Source organism: Bactrocera oleae, chromosome 5 (genome assembly GCF_042242935.1).
Source record: "Bactrocera oleae isolate idBacOlea1 chromosome 5, idBacOlea1, whole genome shotgun sequence".
Taxonomy (NCBI): Eukaryota; Metazoa; Arthropoda; class Insecta; order Diptera; family Tephritidae; genus Bactrocera; species Bactrocera oleae.
Window position 1 is genome coordinate 32,703,354 of NC_091539.1, and position 13,837 is coordinate 32,717,190.

The 13,837-nt window shown below is 33.1% G+C and overlaps 1 protein-coding gene across 5 annotated transcripts in view; it reads left to right on the forward strand.

The window, feature by feature from the left end:
- The window catches only part of LOC106619923 (otoferlin), a 126,794-nt gene that overhangs the window by 77,989 nt on the left and 34,968 nt on the right, over positions 1-13,837 (forward strand). For 2 of the 5 annotated variants that reach the window (XR_004978422.2, XM_036371803.2), the window contains exon 6: positions 13,300-13,492. Coding sequence is in view for 4 of the 5 variants with exons in the window: in XM_036371803.2 (XP_036227696.2) it covers positions 13,300-13,492 (193 nt within the window). In the remaining variant the exon portion in view is untranslated. Of the gene's footprint in view, positions 1-9,596; positions 9,736-9,823; positions 9,886-9,950; positions 10,014-10,093; positions 10,383-13,299; positions 13,493-13,837 lie in introns of those variants that run through there. The other 3 variants (XM_036371805.2, XM_036371806.2, XM_014238253.3) reach the window with 3 other exon arrangements.

Genomic DNA, 13,837 nt, shown 5'->3' on the forward strand with positions numbered 1-13,837 from the left:
GGATTCAGAGCCCCCAAAAATATTCATGAACAAAATGTTTATTTTATGGGATTAATATTAGATCAAAATAGAAACTAAAACGGATATATGTATGTGCTCACTACTCAAGTAAAATCAATTAAAAAATTTGTAAGCAACAAATTATAGAAATATAAAATAAGAAATATAGAAAAAAATGTGGAAAACGGTTGGCCTCAAGGGCCATCCCTGCAACTTCCCGCTAATTTCATACGCTAACGTTCAAATTTCGCTTTTTTCACTGCTTTTGAGCTCTTCCAAATATTTCGTTTTCGATATCTCGCAAGTAAATCAACCGATTTCGACCCGGTAAACGACGTGTTTCTTCAAGGTTTAGAACTGATTAGTTTTTGGTATCGATCGGTCGAATCGTTTGGAAGTAATTTAAAAAAAACGATTTTTTCGAAATTTTTCGTTTTCGATATCTCGCAAGTAAATCAACCGATTTTGACCCGGTTTGCGGCAAACGATGTGTTTTTTCAAGGTTTAGAACTGATTACGGTTTTTGGTGTCGATCGGTCAAGTTGTTTGGAAGAAAATTTTTCAAAATTTATTTTTGAGATTTCTCGAAATCTACTGGTCCGATTGGGTCCAAACTTACACGAAACTCAAGTGCAATGAAACCCTTTGGAATGCCATTTAGTTTATTCAAATCGGTTGAGCCGTTTAAAAGTTATAAGAAGGTCACATACATCCACACACACATACATCCACACATACATATAGACATACGGACATCATCGTAGAAATGTTCGGGGAAGCTTCCTCGACCCTCAGAATGTCGAGATCTGTTGAGAACTCGATTTTTGCAAAATGGGGTGAAACCAATATCTTCCCGATTTTTAGAAAATTTTCAATTTTCTTAGCGGGAAGTTAAAAAAGTAATTAGCCTGGAATTCAAATGAACAACACTTACAATATTTCAAATATTAATGAATATATAAGAAGTATCAGAACAATCCAATTTCCGCAAATTGTTGAAACTTTTATTCTTGGTGCAGTTCAAGTACAGGGAGTTAGAGCAAACGTTTGTTTGGTATCGAAAAGTGTACGTAAGAACATTTACATATACATACATATGTACTTATATATGTGGTTGCCAGAATGTTCTAGTAGCGAATTTTTATTAAATATTTACTATATAAGGGCTGCCGGATTGTGCCACAGTTCTAGTTAGAGTGTTGTCGTGTTAAGAACAATTAAGATATAAATTAGAAGTTGTGATAGAAACAATATTCTTAAAGTTATTGTCTTATTAATCTCCTGGCCTTTAATGCTCCAACCAATAGTTCATAAACTTTAGACGCGTTTTTCTCAAAACTGATTTTTCAAAGTCCGTGTTCACTGTCATTTCAAAACTACTTGACCAATTCATTTCAAACTTTATACACATTTTCAACATATAAAATACCGCCCCCCCTACGTTTAGTAAAATTTTTTTTTTTACATTAAAGGTGTTTTCCTTATCCAAAAAGGCGAAATTTTTAGCGGAAAATTACAGTTTACACTTTAAATAGCCGCCAAAAATTTGTAAATGGAAAAAAAAATTATCAGAGAACGTAGGGGGAAGATTTGATCATAAATTAATTAATTTTTCTTAGTTTTTTTCTTTCGTATAATTTCCAGCCGAGTTATGGTGAACACCGCAAATTGTTTTTTTCTCAAGACGTTCTGGGGGAAGCTCTGTACCGGCTTATGCTTCAATATTCCGGCATGAACAAATTATTAATGTCGAAAGTATGTTCAATGATGTACAAAAAGTCCGAACAAAATTACTCAATCCATATTTAAGAAAAAAATTCGCAAAAAAAGTCTTTTTTTTTACATTGTTATCCTTTGAGTTGCACTACTGCTATATCACATACATTAATTAAGCTATTATAATAATGCATTACATTTTAAGTTTATCCCCGCTACCTAATTACGCATATGTTATAAGATATTAGCATAAATTCTAATCTGCGCATTAATAAACCATTATATAATCCTACAATTAACAAAAGAATCAGCTGTTTTCCTATGTGTGTTATACAGCTAAGATCACCTCATCGAAATCTGCCTTTTTGACACAGAGATGTAAATAAAAATAAAATAAAATTTTAATAACTTTTTGTGAACAAATATTTCTAATTGAAAACATTAATGAAAACTTTTAAGAATATTTTCGAAACAAGAGTATATTATATATTTATTGCTTTTCGTCACCACCTCTGAGGTTGCAATATAGTCGCGTTTCCGATCTGTTTTGGGTGTTCGGTTCTACAGGAGGCCTAGCTTCACCCATATAATATATACATATCTAAATTAATGAACAAATATATATATAAAATCAAGTTCATGAATGTTATTTACATTAGAAATATAAGTCGACATAATCAAATTGATTTAAACAAAAACGAAAATAAATATATTGTATTTAAATCAGAATCTTCTTGTATTAATTTCAACAAAGGCAAAAATAAATATAAAAAATTAGGTACACTTCAGGAACAACAGTAATAATAATAAAACCCATCTACTAAACAATAAATAATATTTATTAAATATTATAAATCACCCACAACGAAAGACTTATTAAAAAACCCCATCAAAGGAATAGTGTTGGAGAAAGGGGTCCTATACCTGGTACACGAAAAAACTAAAAAACAAAATAATAATAATAATAAGCGTACAAATTTAATCGCAAAAATTCACATTTCGAAGTCATAGGTCAAGGACCGACATATATATTACATAATAAACTCATATAGGCGGACAAACGGAGGTGATTAATATTTATCTGTAATGTACAATATACTATATACGTATGTATGTTGCATACATAGCGTATACAACCGTCAAACATTTAACAAACTTTTACCTTTGATTAATTATACAGTACAACAAATGACGACTTAATTCTTTCCGCAGCGATGAGATAGTAATTTTCGGAACGAGAAAGATTGTCCTGATCATTTTAGCCGAGAAAGTAATAGACTGCTACGTCTCAGTTTTTGTTACACACATTTGCAGTTTGAAGGTCTACGGAGTGGTTTAACCCTTATGTTAGTAACCGGGTACCCTGGTACCCACCGCGGTGTATTTGTGGATAGCTTAAAAAAATTCAATATTTAATTTTTAAGCTCTCAAATCGTCGTTTTTTTAACTTAAAAACTGCCTTTTTTATTTTTTTTTTATTCTACATTGTTATTTTTTCTTTTTCTTTAAATTGTCACTGACTATTAATATTTAAAGAACAAAATTTTTAAGAATTTTTTTTAAATAAAATAAACAAAATAATAATAATACTCAGACCCCGTCACCCGGTTGCTAAAAGACGTCGGTAAAGTTGGTTACTAACATTGTAAATATTGTTTTTTGTGTAGCGTTTTGGCTTTAACTTCGTATCCGGGGGTTTTAGGGGTCTAGGAATTCGAATTTGGGGTCTAATTTAAAAGTGCAGACAATCTAGAGTGCGCCGTACAAAATAAGTAGAAAATGTGGGGCAGATAGAAGAATTTAATAATAATAATAATATAATTTACATCCAAAGTATGCGCTTATCCTGTGCGGCTTTCTTAGTTGACAGTTTTGAGCGCGGACTTTTTATTGCTGGTCTATAGAGAGTGGTCTGTTTTCTTTTTCACCTTGTAGCGGTTGTGGATTTCTCTTATCGTCCTTGATTTGCTCCTTTTCTGCTATAGCGGGTGCGGTTTTCGCTGATTTCTATTTGAGATCTGGTTTCGTCGTTCTTCAGTGTACGCAACCTTTGCAGGGTTATTGTCTTGAATTATATTTTTTTCACCTTGCCCTTTTGTGTCATACCGAGGTGCACGATCTTCATTCTTCTTCAATATTTTAGCTTCCGTTTTTTAATTCAAAAAGAAAATGCGAAGTTTACAAAACATGTAACAAATCGAAATGTGAAAATAATGTGTTTAGTGAGTATTACGTCTCATCAGAGCAATCATCTAGTTAAAATTACTTTACGGCAGTTTTAAATAACAAGCCACACTAGTCAACCAATGATATTTTTTTCACAAAAGGTACTGTTGATTGTAAATGCCTATGTATGTATAAATATGGATGGTTTAATAATTATTTAGCATATAGGCGACTTTCTTCTCAACATAGTCTCCTTTTAGTGCAATGCAGTTGGCTGTAACTCATTTAAAAAATAATAGCAGGCATCCGTAGCGGTGATAACATCTTGGAAGAAAGAAGAAGCAAGCATAAGCATGTTAGGAAGCGCTAAGTTCGGGTGATATCGAACGTTTCACACTCTCGCAAATTTCAAGAATTAAAGTTGAGGAAATACTTTCAGGTTTTGGCAAAACTTTGTATTATAATAAGTTGTCTAAGAACTCAAGATTCATTTTTGGATGAAAACGTTAATAGATTATAATTATACTTATTATTCTTTTCTTTTCATTACTATTTTTGGATATGTGATATATAAGGTCTAGTAACGATTAACCCATTATTTCTTCATTAAAACAAAGATTTTACTATTTTGTTCATAAATTTGTTCAATAAAATGTTGGAATTTCGAGGAAACACAATTCCTCTCCTATTGGCCAATGCCAGCTGCTTCGTAGTGATTGCTTCCTTCAGATGCTCCTATTGTTTCCAGTACAGTAAGAGTTTGGCAGTAGGTAGTATTTCATCAATTGAAGATTTAAAAAGTTTTACGTCGTCTGCATGTAATAAAATTTTTGAGTATTCTATTAGAGAAGAGATGTCGTTAATAAATAACAAGAACATTGAATCTGAAAGAGAATAATTAAATATCACTCCTTGTGTTCTATTATAAAGATAAGAAGATACCCATTCAAGAAATCTTTCCTGGAAGCCAAGAAGATCAAGTTTATATACAAGAGTCGAGAGTTATCTTATCGAAAGTTTTACTAAAGTCAGTTTATGTATATAACATCCGTTACCTTCCCTAAATTCCAATGATACATACAAATTCAAGTAAATTTCTTAGAGTAGATTTTCTTTTACATTCTGAGAAGAAGAAACAAATGGTGAAATCGAAAAAGTTATTTGGTCAGCGAGGATAGCTTCAAAAAGTTTAAGTATAACTAATCGTTTTGCAATATCCGTATAATTTTCAATGTATGACCTTTACTTTTATGGAAAGGGATTATAAATGACTGTTTCTATGTGATTGATGACATGATATATTTTTATTTCATCGCGGACGGAAATTTATAAATCCTGCGTTTGGGGTTAACGAATCATAAAACAACTTTGGATTACGATACTATGTTTTACCTTATTTAAGTAAATATTGTAACATTTTTTATTTAGCTCTGAGTACTGTCGACGCAGTGCATAATAATTAGAATAGTTTACAAGTAAACCAGTTTTTTTAATATAATTTATTATTACACACATTCACCAACATAAAAGGTTTAAGGGAATCCTATGAAGATAACTCACACACTGAGCGATTTATTCGGCTTACAAGGGATCTCATTATATATACTATATGGGACCTGGAGTAATTTGTAGGCCGATTTCACACATATTCGGCATTTAACTAAATATTATAGGTAGATAACTTGCATGTTACATATTGACCGGTATACGAGTATATGGGGCTAGGTATAGTATTGACCCCATATTTTCCACTTTTGGCATCACGACATATTATTGCTAGAAATAAATACTCTCTGAGTTTCATTGATGATGAAGAAGTCTTCAAATTTGAGAATCTTCGCTAGCAACTTCGTCCAAAAATTGTGCAAATATTTGAAATGTATACAATTGTTAATTTTTAATCCAACCACATCTAACCTCGTTACTTATGATTTATATATTCCATTTATACTGGATAAGACTTACAAACAGAGTGGAGTTAGTAACAAAACACGGCTTTATAGCCTATAATTATACACTAAGTATACTATGGTATGTACGAATTTTAATTTCAACGAGCTCAAGAACGTAAGCTCTGTAAATAGGAGCAGGGCTGAACAACGAATGTAACAACAAGGTTGAAAAGTAAAATGACGAGGGTCAGGTGAAAGGAACCGTGAACACCGTGCCATGATAATTCACTACAAATTCGCTATTTTGTTCGCATTTAAGAACAATTTCAATTTGACGTAAAATTTCGTTGCCTTTTGCGTACCACATATTTTCGATGTCAAAACAAACGGCAACAGATAAAAGGCACAAGCCGCATTGTGACAAGTTAAGCGCAACACCTAAAATCTACTCTCCGAGCACATTAGATGTAGTTGTATGAATATACTTGTATGTACAAAATGTGCATACGTTCTTAAAATTCGGAAAAGCATGTACTTACTGAACTTCAAAGTCTGCCAGCTTATTTTCATTCATCCAACCGTGTAAGCAAGAAATCTTAGGTCGTCTGCCTAATTCAGTTTCTAACTTCTTAAAAACTGTCGCGTTCCGTTTACTCGTCCGCCACACACGTTTACGAAGTATGTGGTTACGATGAATATAATTTTTGTTTTTTTTATTCCTTCTTTATTTTGACTGCTCTCTGCTTCTGTTTGCAACACTTGATAAAGTTATCTTTTATTCAGGCCGTTTTTTGGTGATTTGGAATTGTTGTGGGACATTTTCGCATAAAATATTCATTTTAGTCTCGGAGGACCGCTAGAAGCGGAGACATAATTTTCTTACCTTGTACTGGGTTCTGTCGTTGTTTTGGCTATATATATATATTTACTTATATATGTAAGTATACGAGTATAAGTAGAGTGGAAATTTGTGAACCATTTTGATTCTTCTAAAAGTCTGCTAGTTTTCTGTCCCTTCTTAAGGTAATAGTTAGATCATGAAAAGTGGTAAGTTGCACACTTCTATGGGAATAATTAAATACATACCATTTTGCATGGTAAGAATATTGTGTAATAAGTGCGACAAATAGAATATTTCTTCCTATTGTTTTTGCTTCAGGATCTCCAAGCTAAAATAATATTTCTTCTGTTCTGTGGTAAATAAAATTATGCCAGTCAGTTATTTGTTCACCCAACTTACTTTCGCATATTCCATTCTTCTTTATTCAGAATTAACCTTATATATCTCAAAATATTCAGAATACTGTTATTTTCAAAGCTTGGAGAAATATATCGAAATTATTCCTTATAACCGAGTACTCACGAGAGAGGAACGCTTACGCATATATGAAATAAGTCGATTATACTATAAGGTTTTCCAAAACTTAAAACAATTTACCAATACATTATCAATAGAAGCGATTTTAGTAAAACCGTTGAACCCTTTTTCCAATAACTTTCTGCTTTACATGAAAGCATTACAATAAATACTTTTTGCTGAAAGCTGAATTTTTATATATTTACTTTTTTATGTTTATCACCAAAGAGCTTTAATTATAATAAAAAAGTTAACACAATTATTAATGTGTACGTTTTCCTTCGGTCAAATTAAGAGTTCCCACCCCTGAAGCTATCAAAGTAAATTAAGGGTCGAAGTAAAAGCGCACGTGATTTGAGGTACATACAACAGCCAGGAAATATTGATATATTGAAATTCTTAAAACTGTTTGCTGCAATACTAATAATGAAACTGTATGATAATCAACTGCAGGAAATGCTTAACATTTTAAAATATCAATTAATTTTTCTATCATATTTAGTAAATATGGACGATGAAGTTAACTGGCAGCGTTGGCGGAAAATAAATAATCTTATAGCTCTTACCAATAGCGTGGAGTCTTTCTTCTTTAAAAATAATTTTTTTGTGAGAAGAGTGAAAATATTTTGAGGAAACCAAAAGCAACTTAAATTATACTGAACTAGCCATTTAAATAGGTTTTGCCGAAAATTATAGGCTTACAAATCAAAATGAGATACAAACTGATTATTTTAGTTATCGCCAAGTAACCATTTTTACATAAATTTATATTATCAATTATTATGTTCATTTTATAAAACATTTAAAACGCTCTACATCAGAATGGATTTTTGTTCCCATGGAAAAGGAACCATTGATGGAGTCATTGCAGTTATCAAAAGGAAAGCAGATAACGAAATCCAAAAACGTTGTTATACCCGATGCATTTTCACATTATCAATGTGCACAAAATAGTATAAATATGATGAAAATGTATTTTATGTCAACTAAACAAATTGAAAATCATTAATTGTTATATTATTGAGATGAAAAACGGAAAGTAATTAAACACATTTCAGGTTCCCAGTGGCATTATTTTTGTTGCGATGGTCAAGAAGTAAAAACCGCGAGAACAGCTTTTTCCGAAAAAAAATACCATATATTTCATATTATCATTTAATCCTTTCTTTTAAACGATTTTACTGGTCTTGTTATATAGTATTTATGTTGATTCTGCTGCTTTAATACAGCAGCATAATCAACATAAATATTATGATAGAAAAAATGAACCAAGCGACATGTCCCGTGCGATAGTGGTAAATATATAATAAAACAAGTCAGGAAGGTCTAAGTTCGGGTGTAACCGAACATTTTATACTCTCGCAACTTGCAAGGATCAAAGCCCGGAAATTACTTCAGGTGTTGGCAAAATTGTATATTACAGGAAGTACTGATCTAATTCAACCCATTTTTAACGCAAAAGCATACTATTATCGAGAGCTTCATTTATTAATTTTATTATATTAATTATGTATCTTACATATTGACCGATATTTTCGATAATAATTCAACTACTTGTATAGGCATTGGGGTCCACATATTCATATATTTTGGTCCGATTTAGACAATTTTTGGTCATTGTTGCTTGATTTGCATAGTGGAAAGTGAAAGAATCAGATGGAATTTAAAATGGTGTTATATAGGAAATAGGCGTGGTTGTAATCCGATTTCGCACTTTAACATAGAAATATGAGAATAATATTATGCACCGAATTTTGTTGAAATCCGTTAAGCAGTTCCCAAGATATGGGATTTCACCTAAAAGTGGGCGGTGACTCGCCCACTCTCAAATTTTGAACGCTCTTCCTATAAAGTCATCTCTTACCATTCCAAAGATTGATTTATCACACTATCGATAGAGGTGCTAAAAATATTTGTTCTCAGTGAATTTTGTTATTATAGCTTTAACGGTTTAGGAGATATGCACATTAAAATTTAAACTGCAGATGCCCCTCTCTAATGTGATCCTGTATACCAAATAACAGTATTGTATCTTATTGCGGAGCTTAGTTATGGCAATTTATTTGTTTTTGATTATTGGCGTTTTGTGGGCGTGGCAGTGTCCCGATTATGTCTTACGGTACCAAGAAACATGTGTACCAAGTTTCATAAAGATATCTCAATTTTTACTCAAGTTACAGCTTGTACCGACGGACGGACAGACAGTCACGCGGATTTCAACTCGACTCTTCATCCTGAACATTTATATATACATAACCCTATATCTAACTCGATTAGTATTAGGTGATACAAACAACCGTTAGGTGAACAAAACTATTATACTCAGTAGCAACATGTTGCAAGCCTATAAAATCCAATTTATTGCTGTACTTTTGCTGAACTTTATAACTTTTAACTTTGTATGAAGACGAAGTTTGCGTTTCCAAAATTAATTTTTAAGTAATCATTTTACTTTTCGTCAAATTTTATTTATCTTTATATAAAATAAATGTAGTTTATTCCCCTAACTTGGTTCTAAATTCGGTATTCAATCCTTAAATGTGTGTTTAATAATTTGCTTTGAAATTAGAAACAAAGGATATATAAATACAAAATTTACTTAATGTATGTATAATAGCTGTTAAACTTAACTTTCTTCAAACACTTCATGGTTATGATCAACCGAAATCTCTATTTTATTCTGATTTTTAAGGGAGCCAGTAAGAGATAAATCAAAAACATAACAAGCAAATTCAACACAAGCAGCTTGCATAAGTACGTGCCTTCAAGTTTAAGTAGTTTAATCATCTTTAAATTATGTATTATATATTGTTACATAGATATATGTACATATAAGTGACCATTATTGCCACGAGGGTGTCATCGGTTTCGGCATGTAATAAGTGAGTCATTGAAGTTTCATACTCAACTATTTCCGCAAGTTTTTTGTAAAACCCGAGTAAACAAGAAGTAAATTCAATAGAACTGTGTGGGTGTGTTAATAATAGCAAAAACAGCATATCCTGGTGGAAAAAGCACTGATGGATTACTTATTACAACAACAGCTTGTTAGCAATTGCTGATGGCAACACGGATGGGAATAATGAAAAGGAATGGAAGAAAATTATGATAGCAGGAGCATGAGTGATTAGTAGAAGACTTCATTGCGAATAATCAACTACAATTTAAAGCTTAAAAAATACACCATACCACTAGTAATTGATTACTGAAAGCCGCTGAGTTTTATAACTGTGCATGCGTATCATGCCGAGGTAATCAAATCAATTGGCTACTCGTGCGAATCAAATCAGACAGCTGAAAAGTTCGTGTCCTTTTAAAGAAATACAAATGACATGTCGCGGTGTCCTGCTGAAAACATGTTGATGAGTGATTACTTTGTATTCCCCAGAGCCCTAGTAATACTCAACAAACCATTTTTGGAAACGGCCGCTTGCTTAACTGAATAACATTCTAGTTGTACCCTCTTATACAATGCCTTCAGCCTGGCTGGCAAGCTATGGCTATCTTTATCTTCGAAGAGAAGAATTTCTTTCAGAGACACTGGCCTATTACTGCTAAGCTTCCACTGATCGCCATGGCGTATGAGTATTATATTCTCGCACTTCTACAATTTCAAAAAACGCTTCTTGCTCTCAATAACTGTTTGCTCATTCATTTTAAAAAGTGGTTCGCTAAAATTGCCAGCAATGAAATATCGCTTTAAGGGCTATTAAACATCCCACGTTGCTCACTGTCCATCTCTAAAATCTGTTTGTCTGCTTGTGCTTTGAAGTTTTTAAAATATGCGTCGCTTTTGACATTGCTTCTATTTGTTTTTCATGTCCAACTATGGTATCTGCTCCTTGCATGCCGCGTCCATGTCAATGACAGATATTGCATTCCAACTACAAACAACCATTTCTATGTACATATGTATATAAGTATATGGCACGCATGGAGCTCATCGCATGAACACATCCATTTTACATTTTCATTCCGAATTTACGAGAATCTTTTCAACATATATTTTTTAGTTTACGACATTTCTGCTCTTTGTTTTGATTATCTTTCGCCAATATTTGCAAACACTTTTCTCCCCTCTCTCTTTGGATTGAGGAGCAAAGCAAGTAGTATGTGTAAGGCTTCGGCAGCAGCACATGTTGCACGTAATTGTACGTTGCGAACACCTCGTCACTTCCTGCGAAGAGCAATCAAAACGAGTACGCAGTTAAGAGCGATGTGTCTTAAGAGAAACTTTTTATACTCATTTACATTATCTAGTATTATTTGGGGTTACATATGCTTACATGTACTATATATATATGTGGGCACCTGTCTGTGGGGAACGCTTAGGCTATGTACAGATAAAACACTTATTCAAATTTAATTTTTTTTAATTTTAGTTACACCGTTTAATATTTTTAGGAGGTAAAAAAAAGGGATGTACGATCGATTTTGGGTATATTTAAGCTCACAATTCAAAAAACTATCAAAGATTTGGAAAGATTTATTTCCATTTTACATTACAAAAATCAGAAAACGTGAAACACAATAACATATATATTTATAATGCCGGTTTTGTTTTGAAAAATAAAGTTACATCGAAGTAAAAATGTCAAAAGCATATGTTATATTTCACTGAAACTCAATTTATCAGCATTTCCTTTATAATTTTCCGGTGAACAATCTCTTTTTAATGACCAGCAGTAATCTGCCATAATATGACGATCCTCAACCATTTTTTCATCTCTATAAAATACCTTTCAACTTTTTCATACTAAGCTTCGGAAATGTTCTACAAATCTAATTAAAACAATGTCCTTCCGTATCGGCAGCTTTAAAAGTTCCCTTTATCATTCCTAACTTGATCACGTACTAAATCACTGAGTTCATTTTGAGAAATTAACTTTGACGTAGATGTTTTAGCCCAACATTTACTTCCACTGGTAGATTGTACCGATTTCTAGAATGTTGATTCTGAGGAATTAAAACGACCTAATTAATATTGAGTTAAATATTGTACAGTCAAATATTATCAAACTGTATTAGAATAGCCTCTGGAATCTTTTATTTATAATATATTACAATTGTTCAAATGCTTAGTAAAATATAATATCTTAGCAAGATCGGGGTGGTGTCACGCCAGTAATTGGCTATTGGAACTGCTTCAGAAAATAGTTTGTTATTGAATTCAAGTCCTTCAAGACTATTATTCTTTTGTCCGAAATATTAGGAGAATACAAGAATATATAATCTAAATATGAACTAGTAATTTGTAACTTGAAACGAATAAAAGCTGGTGACTGCAAGCGCATTGAAATAATGGAAAGAACTGCGGAAAACTTTCCTCGTACGGTTACTTGGAGTATTACGGGAAGTTTGGGCGAAATTCATATACTCGATTGAAAATGCTATAAAATATGACACTATATTATGCATACACATTTCACTAAATTTACATCTCTTACCTGTGCGCAGATTTCCAGCCGAATTTATCCTTGCTTGTTACGCCGGCGTTGTTATCGTGTGGTCATTATTTTCTGAGATTACTTTTAACATTATCACGCCGTTTTACCAGGTCTTCAATGGCGCTCTCTATTAGCCCTATACAAGTATGCATGTACATGTATACAGCTTCGCTTAACCTGTTGCAAATGGCCTTACACATTTTTAACTTGTACACGTGGTCGAAGCCAAAGGCTGCACTACGCTATTAATATGTATGTGTTTGCACGTAGATGGCTTACCAAGGAAAAAGCTGACGGCGGACGACTTCGCATATAGTTTATATTTACCTTCGGAAGTCAAGGTGGCCGGCACAGCTGTTCTATGATATGTATTCGTACAGCTAGCTACCGGGTGGCCAAGCACTCGTGACACCCATCTTCAACCCTGCTCGTGTTTGCAGACATAATATTGAAAAGTGGTGCCAGCAGCAGCCACCACCGCTACATTTGCTGTTCCACCTTTACATATCTATAACTGCTACATATGTATATACTCGTGTTCAAGGGAAAACGCGCGCCAAATATAAAGCCTCTTCGTGCGCCCACGTAGCCAGCTACATCGTTCGGTTGTTTTGCTACTACTACAACAACGACTACTGTTTTCTAACTCTCTTAGTTTCTTTGTATTTACGCTCTTTGTGTGAACTCTACACAATTTTACGCTATGTTTTTACATTCGCAGGCACTTGTTGTATTCGAAGCGAGATACACATCGCCCGACGATGCTGCTGGCAATTTTGAGCCGACCAATCTGGTGCGACCCATACAGGAGCAGCACAACATTAGCTGCAGCAGCCAAAGCTTGGACGATGATCAACAGATGCTTCTCGACATCGAGCAGAACATAGCTAATCTGGAGCGTAGTCTGAATCGAGGTAAAGGGAAAATTCGAATTTCAAGTAATTAAATGATGAAAATCGGTTGAAAAAAGTTTTAAAAAAATGCGCCGTTACTTACTGGCCTTTTTCTAATTAAATATGCATATGTTAAATAAGTTGCGAAATTTTAACGTTTTGCAATAACGAAAAAAGATGTAAGCAGAAATCAGTGTTTAATTAGTTGCAAGTGGAAACGAGTTTGAGCTCAAAAACATCAAAACCCGTGAATTAATGTGGTTTAAGCATACAAGTATATGGTGTTAAGAGTGAAATGGCAATATTCAAATGTAGTAAAAGAATCAAGTATAACAAGAAAGTTAGGAGGTGTTGTACAATAGTATT